The sequence below is a fragment of the Bombyx mandarina genome, chromosome 16 (genome assembly GCF_030267445.1).
Source record: "Bombyx mandarina strain Sakado chromosome 16, ASM3026744v2".
Taxonomy (NCBI): domain Eukaryota; kingdom Metazoa; phylum Arthropoda; class Insecta; order Lepidoptera; family Bombycidae; genus Bombyx; species Bombyx mandarina.
The window spans coordinates 11371653-11385730 of record NC_143222.1 but is presented as its reverse complement, the minus strand read 5'-3'; the positions used below and the strand labels follow the sequence as shown (position 1 = coordinate 11385730).

The 14078-nt window shown below is 36.9% G+C and overlaps 1 protein-coding gene across 16 annotated transcripts in view; it reads left to right on the top strand.

The window, feature by feature from the left end:
* Nucleotides 1-14078, top strand: part of Cngl (Cyclic nucleotide-gated ion channel-like) — a 205462-nt gene that overhangs the window by 144205 nt on the left and 47179 nt on the right. For 12 of the 16 annotated variants that reach the window (XM_089733633.1, XM_089733632.1, XM_089733634.1 and 9 more), the window contains 5 exons: nt 3097-3246; nt 4035-4176; nt 5232-5429; nt 12921-13028; nt 13625-13765. In XM_089733633.1, coding sequence (XP_089589759.1) covers nt 3097-3246; nt 4035-4176; nt 5232-5429; nt 12921-13028; nt 13625-13765 — 739 coding nt within the window. Of the gene's footprint in view, nt 1-2304; nt 2356-3096; nt 3247-4034; nt 4177-5231; nt 5430-12920; nt 13029-13624; nt 13766-14078 lie in introns of all 16 variants that reach the window. The other 4 variants (XM_089733635.1, XM_089733637.1, XM_089733641.1 and 1 more) reach the window with 2 other exon arrangements.

Below are 14078 nucleotides of genomic sequence, written 5' to 3'. Positions count from 1 at the left end.
ACCTACCTTGAGATATCAGTTCTAAGGTCTCCGTATAGTTACAACGGCTGCTCCGCCATTCAAACCGAAACGCATTACTGCTTCACGGCAGAAATAGGCAGGGTGGTGGTACCTACCCGCGCGGACTCACAAGAGGTCCTACCACCAGTAGAATACCAGTCATATAACATACTAGCGACCCGCCCTCGCTTCGCTTCGGAAACATTAAAACACAAATGAAACCAAAAAAAAAAAAAAAAAAAAGTAGCCTATGTTCATCAGGGACAATGTCGGCTTCTAATGGAAAAATAATTTTTCAAATCGGTCCAGTAGTTTCGAAACAAACAAACAAACAAATCTTTCCTCTTTTTAATATTAGTATAGACTATGTAACTATAGAGATGGGAAAAATTGGTTTATTTATTTTAATGTCGAGGAGTGACAGAATAGTCTTTAGTCTGGTTTAGGCGATATTTCGCCTAATTCGCAACATTTATCATTAATTGCAATTAAAGGTCCGTTTTGTTTGGTGTTAGTATCAACTATTCGGTGTTTTTGATTGAACTTCATGTTTTAAGTTTTTTTTTGTTACAATATTTTTTTCCAAATTTTAAACTTGAAATCACTCTCCTGCAATGTTGCAAGCATTTCACCCTTATAATATACCCATATAATATGCTTCGTATTCTGAAAATTGACGGCAAGCTGAATCTATACAAAAAATCAGTTTCCTATACAATCGGAAATTGCCTTAAATATCACTGCGAAAACTTTTTGGTATTGTTTTTCATTGTTGTTACACCTTATTTCAATTTAGATCCTCAGCTAGCAAACAAAGCTTGCATAAGGAGTTCCCCATTCCAAAAACGAGACAAAAGCAAATACAATCAGAACCCTAATGCTAATATCATTAAAGAAGATATTAACTCCGCCAGCCTAGCCAGTAGTCAGCGTTCACTGACCAACAAATCGATCGATATAGACATTTAGATACCACGTACGGGGTGGATTAAAGCGTGTCGAAAGACAACAGACACTAGTTCATCAATAATAAGGTTCGAAAAGTAGCAGAGTAAAGTAATATATAATAAAAGAGATCTATACTTGATACTATAAAGAGGAATGATTTGTTTGTTTGTCTTGAATAGGCTCCGAAACTACTGAGCCGATTTAAAAAATTCTTCCAGCGTTTAGAAGTTACACTATTGCCCAATGACATAGGCTATAAATCTTTATTGAAACATATTAGGAATCCTTACTAAAAATCCAATAATGTAAACCAAGGTGTAAAAATTTTACCAAAAATATTATTTACATCACGTGCCCTGCGAAAACTATTGATGATAGAATTAAATAATATACTACGACTTTGTAGAACACATTATTATTTACAAAAAGTGTCGCGACAGCATATGTCTAACTATTATAGTTATGCCGCAATAAGGGTTCTTTTATTTTAAAAAATAAAACAACGTCAAATATCGTTGAAATTTTTGTTAAAGACCCGAGCGGGGCCGGAGCGACCCGCTGGTAAATAATAAGTTATTCATTATAATCTCAGTCTATAGCTGTCCACTGCTGAACATAGGCCTCTCCAAGTGATATCCAGTGCGGCCGGTCCGTTGCCACATACATCCAACATAGCCCAGCGATTTTCACTAGGTCCATTTAATTTAATTAAACTATCCATGATCTTCAAAGAGTTCGCGATAGGAGTACACATTGAATTATATACCTTATTCTGACTTACTCTTGGCAACTGAGGTTCCTATATAATAAGCAGCCCAACAGCTTTAAGGAAATTGACGAAATACACTCACATGCTCACAAGCTAATCTAGTAGCAGGTTGAATTTATCAAAATGACAAAAAAGTTTTGATGAATGTAAAGTGAGAAAATTTTCCATATTTATTTATCAACGTTTTACGGTAGGTTTCAAATTTATAAATTTAACAACTTAATATAGTTTTAATAACTACTCTACGGCTTTATTGCAACTGCTGTTTCGTGATAAAACTTTTGTGATTTTCTTTGTCTCTAACGAGTGAATAATATAATTTTATGTAGTATAACCTCTTTTTAATTGGCATCGTATAAGCAATCAAATTCACGCTCTGGCTAGCTGGTTTTTAAAAGTTAAGCCAGAAACCACAGACAACACGAATATTGAGCGCGCCATACTTTAACTTGTGACGATGACCCGATCGCATTGGAAGGCAAAAGGCATATATCTCTCCAAACCGGAACGGACCACTGCTTCTTCGGATAAAAAGACCCACCTATATACCTCAAGAATTAAATTACATTTTTCTGTGGGCTGTATAGGTTCTTGGGCAAGTTATCCCCATTCCCGGCGAATGCGAGGCCGGAGGATATGTAAGTCATAAAACGTACACACGATAGCAACCGAACGCTTTGGTAACGCTTAGCTGTCCTAGCAAGCACGACCTGGTACCAAAGTGCTCAATACGAATGCCGATTAGACTTTCGAATGGCTCTCGAATGATATAAGCGATTGCTTGCGTCTATGACATAAGAAACGTCAAACGTCAAAATGTGAATTAAAATTGCAAAAAGGTTTTTCAAGTTTTTTTTTTTCGTTAATTTGACAGCCACTTCGAAAATCATTATGCATATACGTAATCGATCCGATCAATGGCTTCACACAAAAAAAAACATGAAATAGATAACATTAAAATAATTTAGTACACAACCTTGCACAGCCGGACGTATAGACGCCACTGTAATGCTGAAATATTGTATTGAACACAGTATGTAATTTGATTAAATTGTAAATGTCCGTGAACGAGATTAGTGAACGTTGACATAAATACTTCACTATGCATGTTGTAATACCGACGACTCGCTAATAACGTAACTCGAAACATCCACGATTACGTCTGTACGATTCTGCGAAATGAAAATTAGCTTCAAACGGTAATCTATGGCACTTTTTTTTAAATCTACAATCAAAGGGATACATATTATTATGCCTATCTAAAAAAAAGTAATAAATATCGCTGAATCGTCCAAGACGTATCCTATTCGAGAGCTTTCCAACAAGAACACAGCACAGCACTCCACCGCCTCAGTGTAACACGCTGCGTCCCTTTGTAGGCAACCAATCATTGCGTCGAGCTCGTCAAGCTCACACAAGTCAGTCCAGGACTCTGAGAGGCCAGGGTCTGACACAGACAAACGCGGCCATAAATGGAGGCACGTCCAAGCTGTCATGGCATACTACCAGGCACTCAGGAAAATTAAAAGGTCCGATAGACGAACGGGTAATGCCGCATCGTTGTCGATTTTGTATGTTTGTTTATTTCCCACTAATGTGCTACCTTCGTCTGCGTAGGTACTTCGAGAATGTCCTCACTGGTTGTGTGTGTTATCTTGTGATAATTGTGCCTTTACTAGTTCACTTTAAGAAGTCTCCTCTACCTTCCTGTTTTCACTTGGAGAACGACTTTCGATGTTACTGTTTGATGCATCTCAATGTTTTCGATTCAGTATTACGTATAGACGGTATTTTATTTAAACTAGATACTTAGAATTAGATTTAGAGGAAACTATTATAGTTCTAACTCACTGAATCTTCACTCTACAGATCGTAGGCATATGTTTTTGTTTATTTATTATATAGTATGGTGCGTTGCAGCATGTCAAAAAGGTAGATTTATTGCACGTTTCAATACATACCTATACTATTGAACACTAAATTCGCAGTGCACCGATTCTAAATAAATTCTTCTATTCAATTCTAGATATAAAATATTCCAGCATAACTAGATGTTGCATAGCTGAACTAAATAAAATTGAATATTGAATTAATCAGGATGGAGTTTTTTACGAACCTTAACGAATACACATTTCTGGAAGCATGGCTACTTTTGCTTAAACACACTCCCTAAGTGGGAGCGTTCGCTGACCTAATTGTGGGAACTTGTTCGCAATCGCGTCTGTCTCAATCGACAGTTGCTATTGCTATCAATTAACGCAACGAGGTCTTTCCAGTAAGTTTTGATGATTAATCCCTTTTATTTTAAATGATACAGAACAAAATCGAATCAGAGATGGATGAAGTTGAGGACCACAGTGCAATTGAGTTCGGCCATACAAAAGAAACCGCCTTTGAAAAGAGAAGATTCTTTTTTGAAACGATTTTCGACCAGACAGACGCCGGCCACTCAGGAGACGGTACGTCATAGTTTCATATCGTAAAGTCACTTTCATTAGGGCACTGACCTTTCTTCAATCTGAGCGACACCTGGATTTGCACCTCCCTTTGCGAATATATATTTTTAAAAGAAAAATCAAAATTTATTCTAAAACTTCGAACCAAATTTAATCAAATATATCTCAAAACGAAACTGGAATAGAGTCTTATTTCCTTCACTAAAATGATGTAAAGATTATTCACGAATGCAAAACCGAATTTGTAATAATGTTCACTCCATATAGCGCAACGAAGTTTAGACCTAATTCTTAGAGCACGGTGGTTCTTATTGTCTTCAGCCCGAACACAAAACAGATCTAATGAAAGCCCCGTCTAGAGAGATATATTGTAAGCTAGTCAATATGCAGGCTGGTGCCAGATGATGTGACATGGAAGGCAACATCAACAATGAGATAACCGTTGAATGCTTTAATGACTCAATTATTTCAATACCTTAATTAATAAGTTTTAAATAAAAAGGTCACCGGTGACCATTGGTTGCAAAGTCCTTAAAATATATTGAGCTAGTAGTTAGTTTTGAAGATTGAGAGAGTTGTTGGGTTGATTAGGCTGATTAGCACTCTACCACTAATTTTTCTTTGCATAAGGTTTTGAAGAGCCTTGCCTATTGACAGCATTTTGGTTATCAATACCCATGAGAAACAGGGACTCATCCAAATTAGTTTGGACCTACGTTTCTCTGGTATCTAAGCTAAAAAAAGGATCAATTCGTCGGCCGTCTGGTGTAGTGGTAAGTGACATGGTCACTACACAAGGAGGTCGCGGGTTCGAATCCCGCGAAGGGAAGATATTTGTATATAAAAAAAAAAAATGTCTTTTCCAAAAAAAAAAGGGTTATGGATGTATATTAAATATATGTATTGTATAATAAAAATCTTACATTTATTTCCGTTATCTGGTACCTGTAACACAAGTTCTTTACGAACTTACCACGGGACCAGTTAACGTGGCGTGATTGTTAGTCAATATTTATTTTATTTATTTAATTAATTTGAAACGTTTTTTTTTTTGGCAGGTCGAAGATACAGGCTCGGAGGGTGCAACTGGTGAACATAGATCAACGAACCGTCACAGAAGGCGTAAAGTCCGCGCCCCGCGCACTGTCGTGAACCCCGACGAGAATTTTTACTTCTACTGGCTCTGGGTTATCACCATCTGCGTGCTCTATAATCTGTGGACGCTGATCGTGAGACAAAGCTTCCCTGAGTTACAGGTAATACAGTTATGATACATCATAATGTCGTTATATACGTTTAATTATTAGAGGTTAAAGAATGAAATTGCCAATTTGTACTGAAAAATTGAAATTCGTTTTTTTTTCGATTAACATATTTATTTAATTAAAATATCTACCATTACTATCTATACATTGCTGCCATCTAATAAGAAGGCAATTTATACCTTTGCGATAGAACTCTGGCAAACTGTGTAAAAGCATTTGTACTGCCTCCTGGGAAGACAACTTTTTATCACGTAGAAAATTGTCCAAATCACAAAAAAAATGGTAGTCCGTTGGAGCAAAGTCTGGTGAATACGGAGGGTGACGAATGGTTTCTAATTACAGTTCCTGTAGAATTAAAACGGTTTCTCGTGCTGTATGAGGTCTCGCGTTATCATGGAGCAATAATGGTGAAAGATCGATTCATGAGTCGGGGTCGTTTCACTGCAAAGTTTTGCTATCATTGTTCTGAATTTGCCACAGTAGACATTTGCCGTTATTGCTTGACCAGATTGGAGAAAGCTATAGTGAATAACACCATGCTGAGACCATCAAACAGCTACCATTACCTTTTTATTGGTAAGCTTTGCTTTAGTACACTGTTGGGGCGTTTGACCTGGGGTCAGCCATTGCATTTTTCGCTTACTGTTATCGTAAAGATTCCACTTTTCATCACATGTCACAATTCGATCCAATATTACTTCATTTCTGTATCGATTCAACAAAGCAACCCAAGTTTCAACACGCATTTCTTTCCGCAGATCAGTCAAATCATTTTTCATATTTATTTTATTGTTTGAAGCAAATGAGTCAATGTTGTTGGTAAGGTAACTTTAAACCATGCCGCTATTTCCTGGGTAATTTGGCTCGGATCGGCTTACACCATCTCTTTCAATTCATTGTTATTCAGATGTGTCAGATCGTCTTTCACGCGGTTCGTTCTTCAAATCAATTTCGATATCGCGAGCTGTTTCTGCAGCGTTAGTTCCACGTCGGAACTATTATTCAAAAATCACTGGAATTTTCAAAGTATCCATCTTTCTTGTCTAAGCTGAATAAAAAAAGCAACTGAAAGTCGATAATCGAATGTTGCACAGTTTTTAAAAGAAGAACTTCATAGTAACATTTAAAAAAAGTCTCACTTAACCAAACCATGAAGGTTCCATGTCAATTCGAAGTACCTATTACAATTAAATGGCAATTTCATACTTTAACCCCTGTTATATGGCGAGACTATAAGTAATTCCGTGCAGCGTGATCTAGCTGTGCGACTGCGTGGGAATGCGCTGGTATATTGCAGATACACTTTCTCCGTAGTAAGCATCTGTTTTTCATGCAACGCGTTATATATTTGATTTATATATTTGTGGGGTAAAAACTTGCAATACGTCTACTATGTAAATATTAACATGCCTGATTGAAAATGAAACGTAAAAAGGTTTTTTTTTACCATGTGATATACAATATTGTAGACTTTGGACAAAGCGCATTAAATAAACGATTTTCCTAAAACAGTATAAATGGTTAAATACTTTGAAGAAAATTAAGGGATTTTCCGACCGCAATACGGTTGGTGTTAGATTTAACCCTTTGAGAATACTCCTGACCCTACAATTCGGATTAAACATAGTGCAATCTTATTCTGAAAGGGTTTGAATATGAATGAAAAAAAAATGTTTTTCTTCAAAATGTGAGTTTCCATTCTTTTCTCCCAGTTCAAGCTATAGCTATTAATTATAGTGGAGTCACTAAAGACTATCTATATTTTAGAAAAAAACCACAAAATTCACGTTTAGGGGTACAATATTAGTCACACAGTGTATTTGCTTCTATGCAGGATACAATAGTAATGTATTTTTTTTAGCAGTTTCTATTCTATAAAATTAGATGATTAAGCGAAACACCAATTAAGACTTTAAGGTCTTTACTGGCACTTAAGTGCGTAAAGTGTAAACCGATATAATGCCCTCGTCCGTATCTCCGTTGCGGTTGGCAAAGAAAAACCTTGACCTCTCTCTCCTGTGGAGACCGTAACTTTTATTTTATTTAGTGCTAAAAAGAGATGACTAGATATCTAAGATGTCACATTGAAATAAATTTCTCGCTGTGAACGTGTTTAAAGCTCAATAAATATTATTCTTCATCCTCAATGTTAACAACTAACCTTAAGTCTTCATACAAATAGATTTTACTTATTTTCATTAGAATCACTCCTCGATTCAATATAATCAGGATCGATTGAGGTCAGTTCAGTTGGGGCATGAGGTTGAAGTTAATAGTATATTTTAAGGATGATTGTTCCATCAATCATGAACGTCATAGCCAGGTCTGTGGCACCAACCTGCATGGGCTCACCGTCCTCATTTTTAAATTTTATTGTCTTCGTAGGCAGAAAAGTCCACTCTCCTGTTGGTTAATGCTATAAGCACAGCCAAATCGCTGTCTATCGCCATAACGCAAAGTCAGTTAGAATTATTGCTGGCTATATTTTTATAACGCAAACTTAGCTTCTAAGCATGTTTATTAGGCCTCAGAAGTGTAGCCAATCGTTGTGTCAACACTATACCCTATTATATGTATAAAGCCCATAATTAATTGAACCAGACTATACTTTGCTACATTTTCCCAAGACGTTTATCTAAGTCGAATCATGTTTCTTCCATAATACCTTCGGTTCAAATGTAGTTGAGTTCCACAAAATAGCACCTAGTATTATTTCCGAGAAAAACCTTTACTCTTTTGTGTTTATTTTCACTATGTTTTCCATTGGTATAGATTTGTTGCGTTGCGAAACCGGCGTTGAGGGAAATGAACTAAAGGGGCCAAATGGATTGTGCTCTGAAACGTACCCTTCTGCTTGGATAAGCTCGTGTTTTGTATTTATATCCGATTCTGGAGAAGTTGGAGCTATCGGAAACCTTTATTTTTACTTGTGATGATGAAGTTTTGATTATTTAACTCTGTCAATATCTCTCATGTCATTCTGCGTTCGCACCTCGTTTATCGGAATGAGTGATTTTTTAATACTTGTTAGGAATTCATGAGCTGTTCATATGTTGTTAATTTAGAATAATCGGCGAGCAAATAGTTTCGACAATAATGCATTTCAGAAAACCAATATTCGCCCAATTATCAAAATTAAATCATAATCACAGACACCTCAATATGTACTTTTATTTAGATGTTACGTTCTGTCTTTTAATTCTTGCATCGTCATCATCATTCTTTCCTATTACCCTCTACTGGGGTGTAGGACTCGAATCAAATCCTTCCATTTACATCGGTCTTGGACAGTTTGTTCTAGCTCCTTCCACGTCATGCCCAAGACCCCTAGCTCCCGCTTTACCAAACGACGCTAAGTTGTTCTGGGGCTGCCTCTCTTCCTTTTGCCAGACAATTTAATTCTTGCATAAATTTAAAAAAAAATCCGATAAAATAGTACCTGTTTTATCTTAATCTATTTCAAATAATTATATCGCGTTAGCTAGAGCCGGGTAGAATTATTTAGAGAACTGTAGCTGGATTGAAGTAGTTGACTGAGATGGACATTAAAATACACAGACATTTGTGTTAAGTGATTTATAGTCTTATTGGTAAATCAAATGATTTAGTCTTTTCGTAAGCTTCCCTTGAAGACAGAAAACGAGCATACGGCGCATTTGGTGGACGATGGTCCCCGCTGCTCATACACATGAGCAATACCTAACGCTCGCAAACTTGAAACAGTAAACGCTGACTGTAGTGTAATCATTATATTATAAACGTTTAACTTTTTTTTATTGCTTAGATGGGTGGGTGGACGAGCTCACAGCCCACCTTATGTTAAGTGGTTACTGGAGCCCATAGACATCCACAACGTAAATGCGCCACCCACCTTGAGATATAAGTTCTAAGGTCTCAAGTATAGTAACGACGGCTGCCCCACCCTTCAAACCGAAACGCATTACTGCTTCACGGCAGAAATAAGCAGGGCGGTGGTACCTACCCGCGCGGACTCACAAGAGGTCCTACGAACTAGTAAAAATATAATAAACGATAATTAGTTTCGTACTTAGTAAAAAAAAAACGTGGTAGGACCACCAGTAAAAACTGCTGTAATAATAATAATAATAAAATCATTTATTGCCTTTCATACTAAATAAAATAAAATATAAATCGAAGTCGCCGTGGCCTAAAGGATAAGACGTCCGGTGCATTCGTATCGAGCGATGTTGGAACGGTCTGTCTATGGGCTCTGGGAATGTCTATAGGCTCTGGGAGAAATTTTATGTACGGTTGTTATATGGTTCGCATTTCCTTCAAGAAACGAGGCTTGAAGAGCCTCCAGCGATAGGCAGTGACCTTTTTTTTATTATTGCTTATTGCTCTTAGGTGAGTGAACGAGCTCACAGCCCACCTGGTGTTAAGTGGTTACTGGAGCCCATAGACATCTATAACGTAAATGCGCCACCCACCTTGAGACATGAGTTCTAAGTTCTCAGTATAGTTACAACGGCTGCCCCACCCTTCAAACCGAAACGCATTACTGCTTCTCGGCAGAGTGGTGGTACCCACCCGGGCGGACTCACAAGAGGTCCTACCACCAGTAAAAAGTGACCAAAGCGACCAGTGACCTGGGTCGTACCAACATCGACTACCCAAGGCAATACCAAAAAAGTACAAGCTTCTACGTCATATGTCACAAAACCCAATGAAAATTTAATAACAATAGCATTATTTTCATAAAACACTTGTGTTATTAAAAAAATCTGATATACGAAAAGTGTTTAAGTACGGATTATTAAAATAAAAGAATGCTGAACGAAGTGGAAAAGAGAACAACAGCAATTTGATTCAGTTAAGTGGATGCTGTATTACTGAAATAAATTCCTGTGAATTTGCGGTCGCATTTATGATAATACAATTATGCCTACAATTATGCACCCTAGCGTAGGGTTGACTCCAAGCTCGTTTTCGCATCTACCACGCAAGTAAAATAGCAATAAACATGTAAATGACAGATTAAGGATGACAAATAAATTCCCCTACAAAACAGTTCGGTGACTGACTCGAAAAGACTGGCTATGTACTAAATGGTGCGCACATTCCGCTCACAGATATTACGCACAAAGTCGGGATGATCGTGCGCAAAAAAACCCAGTAACTATGCGTGAATCTCTAACAATAAGTAACGACTTCTATGAAAAAGAACCCACATTATTTCCTCGGCCATAGGAAAGACCGCAGTGCTAGTATCTCCTGCTCTCTACAGCCGATAACGAATAAACAATAACATCGTTATTGTACCAGTTTACTGGTGGTAGGTAAGGCCTCTTGGGAGTCCGCACGGGTAGGTACCACCACCCTGCCTATTTCTGCCGTGAAGCAGCAATGCGTTTCGGTTTTAAGGGTGAGGCAGCCGTTGTAACTATACCTGAGACTTTAGAACACATATCTCGAGGTAAGTCGCCACTAATTTACATTGTCAGTCGAATATACGTTGTAGATGTCTATGGGATCCGGTAACCACCTAAAACCAGTTTTTTTTCTATTGCTTAGATATAAGTTCTAAGATCTCAGTATAGTTACAACGGCTGCCCTACCCTTCAGACCGAAACGCATTACTGCTTCACGGCAGAAATAGGCAGGGCGGTGGTACCTACCCGCACGGACTCACATGAGGTCCTACCATCGGTCAAAAAAGATGGGCCGTGAGCTCGTCCACCCACCTAAGAAATAAAAAAATTATTTAAAAAAAACATGTGTGCAATTCACACGTGGTAGAAGTGAAACCTTCCAAAATTGAAATACAATTATCCTAAACGTCTTAGTATATGTAAAATTTTGTCATTAGTAAATAATTGTAAGGTAGCGCCCTCTGTGAATTGATATTTTAATTTCACGTATAATCCTAAATTAAAATTCACTACAAGAGCTTTCATACACACGTTAGTATTAAAAAATCTCACAGATGGCGCTGTATTAAATAGTATGTATATTTCTGTCTCATTCTTTGCTGGCTTCATCCTACACATTTTTGTATTTGTGTCTCTTACCTGTCGTTTTTTCCGTTGCATCCGGTTTGAAATCACAACGATTCTAAACAATTTTTCACTTCAAAAGTCTAAGTGCACTGCTAAGACAAGAATCGCAATTAAAATTCCATTTAAATCAAAACACAATATAACAGCCAATTATATAGCGTCAAGGTAAAGTCTAAGAAAAACAAAATGTCCCATCCGTTACGTACTAATTCGTTTGTTTTCCTCCAAACGACGGTACTTAATTTATGGAATAAACAGGAGATGAAGATCTGAACGTTATTTCATTACCAAATCCGGGTCGATCAATATAAGATTAAAACTGCCTTGTTACGATTTGATTATGTGAGTTCACATCACCGCAGTAGATCACGGTCTGGAAAATAGTACGTGAATACTATTTTTGATAATTCAAGGTTTTTATTTGTTATAGAGTATCATAGTTATAGGCCCGAGGCCAATTGGACAGAATCAAATAGAAGGGAACTGTAACCCAATAGAGAAAACACCTATCTAAGAGACTAAAATCAAATGAAAAGGACGTAGCACGCGGTCTCAGAATTTTAAAATCTAAAAAAAAAAAATGTTGCCATAACACAATGAACACTTCGTCCTATCTTTTCGGATAGAAGGTTATATGGCCTCAGATGTATCTAAACAAGAATCCTTGTGCCCTATCAGTAGTAAACAATTATTGTATACAATATCTTTAAGTACATTGACGCATTCTTTCAAAAGTTTTAACACAACAAGATTTTTAAAGTATAATTCAGTAGAAAGCTGGTGAAGTAGCCGATGCGAGCTCACCGTACACAAAAAATTGCGATCTCGTATAAAAATTAGCTGATGAAAATACTATAGATAGGAAAATAGAGATGGGCCTGGTCCCATACTTGCATCATTTCCTAAAGACTATCAGAACAGCAAAATACCAACACTAAATATTAGGCAACGTTAATTATTTGAACTCAATAGTGGTCCCCCGGTATTCAACTATAATTTATTGAAATTATAAGTTTACACTATTATGATTCTATTGTATACTTCTATAATCACAGATTTCGCCAAGACTCCACTTTAGGCAAATATTAATAAATACATATAAACAATATTTAATATATTCTCAATTTGACCACAGACTATAAGCAATAAAAAAAGTTTGACAATAAACAAATAATATGCATGCGTATGTGTGTCATATACACGGTAGTGTGTCTAATAATTTTTTTATTGATTTCATGTATTTTTTATGCATAATTTAAAAAAATATTAACAATTCGCCCTCCTTCTCTACGTTTTCTATAAGTGTGCGAAATTTCATACTCCTCCGTCCGCGAAATTTTCGAAAAAAAAGGGTTAAAAAAAATTTTCTTCGCGTATTAATATATAGATTACACATAGTTTCGTCGTAATAAAAGACAGAAGTGAAACATCCCATCTGGTCTTAATAACAGGTATTTTTCAGATAATGTGTCACACTTTCTGGGTGTCCTGCGACTGCATTAGCGACGTGGTCTTCGCTCTCGACCTGATTGTCCAGCTAAGAACTGGCTACCTCGAGCAAGGACTTATGGTAAGCATTTATCATATTATTATATATTCTTCTTTCAGCCCACAGACGTGCACTGCTAGCCATAGACCTCCCCCAAGCCTTACCACAACGATCGGTCCTGCGTTATTATTGTTCTATAAATTAATATTATATTATGTTATCTAAATTTAAATGTTGACCCATACACAAAGGTCTTTTGGATTGTTTATTGTTTTTGACCGCCATTCCCACCCTGACTAATTCTGCTGCAACGCAGTTTCTGTTTGAAGTATAAAACAGCTGACGGCACTGTGATATCATACCAGATGATTAGTACCGTAAATTCACAGTTGAATCAAAGAAAAATAACTTTGTGTTTTTCGACATTGTTACTGTTCGTAGAATTTTTTTTTTTTTTAAATCATCTTTCTTTGGTAAAGTCAAGCCTTTACTAGCATCAATGGAGGATGGGAAGTAATGATAAGTTGGAAAATAATGTGAAACTGGGATGAATTCTACTAGGTAAACAGCGACAGTAACTCATGGATATGCCATCCTGTATATTTTGATAAGCAACCATCCAGATAGAACTATGATTACGAAAGATCCTTGGAATTGTACTAGAAAATCATTTACAGGTGTATGATTCTCTGAAGCTAGCCAAGCACTACCTGGCCTCGCGCCCGTTCCTTCTGGACATCGCAGCTCTGATACCCTTGGATCTGTTCCAGTTGAAGATCGGCACCAACCCAATCATCCGCTTCCCCCGATTCCTCAAGGTGAATTGGCATAGTGCCAAATTGATATCTTGACATTTCGACATGACAATTTCAATTTTTTTTAGAATAATAAAATGCAATACCTCTATGATCCGTGCTGTGCATAGTATACTCGTAAACAAAATTTAATTGGTTGCGTTAAGCTTTCACACCGAACTGCTCAATCAAAAATCGTCAAATTTCGTATACCAGGTGTCAAGGCTTAGAAAAAAAGTGTATTAAGTATTTTTCTAAAATTTACTTGAACGAAGCCTCAGATACTACATCTACAATTAAGTGGCGATAGGTTGCACTCCAGTGGTCAAGCATATTT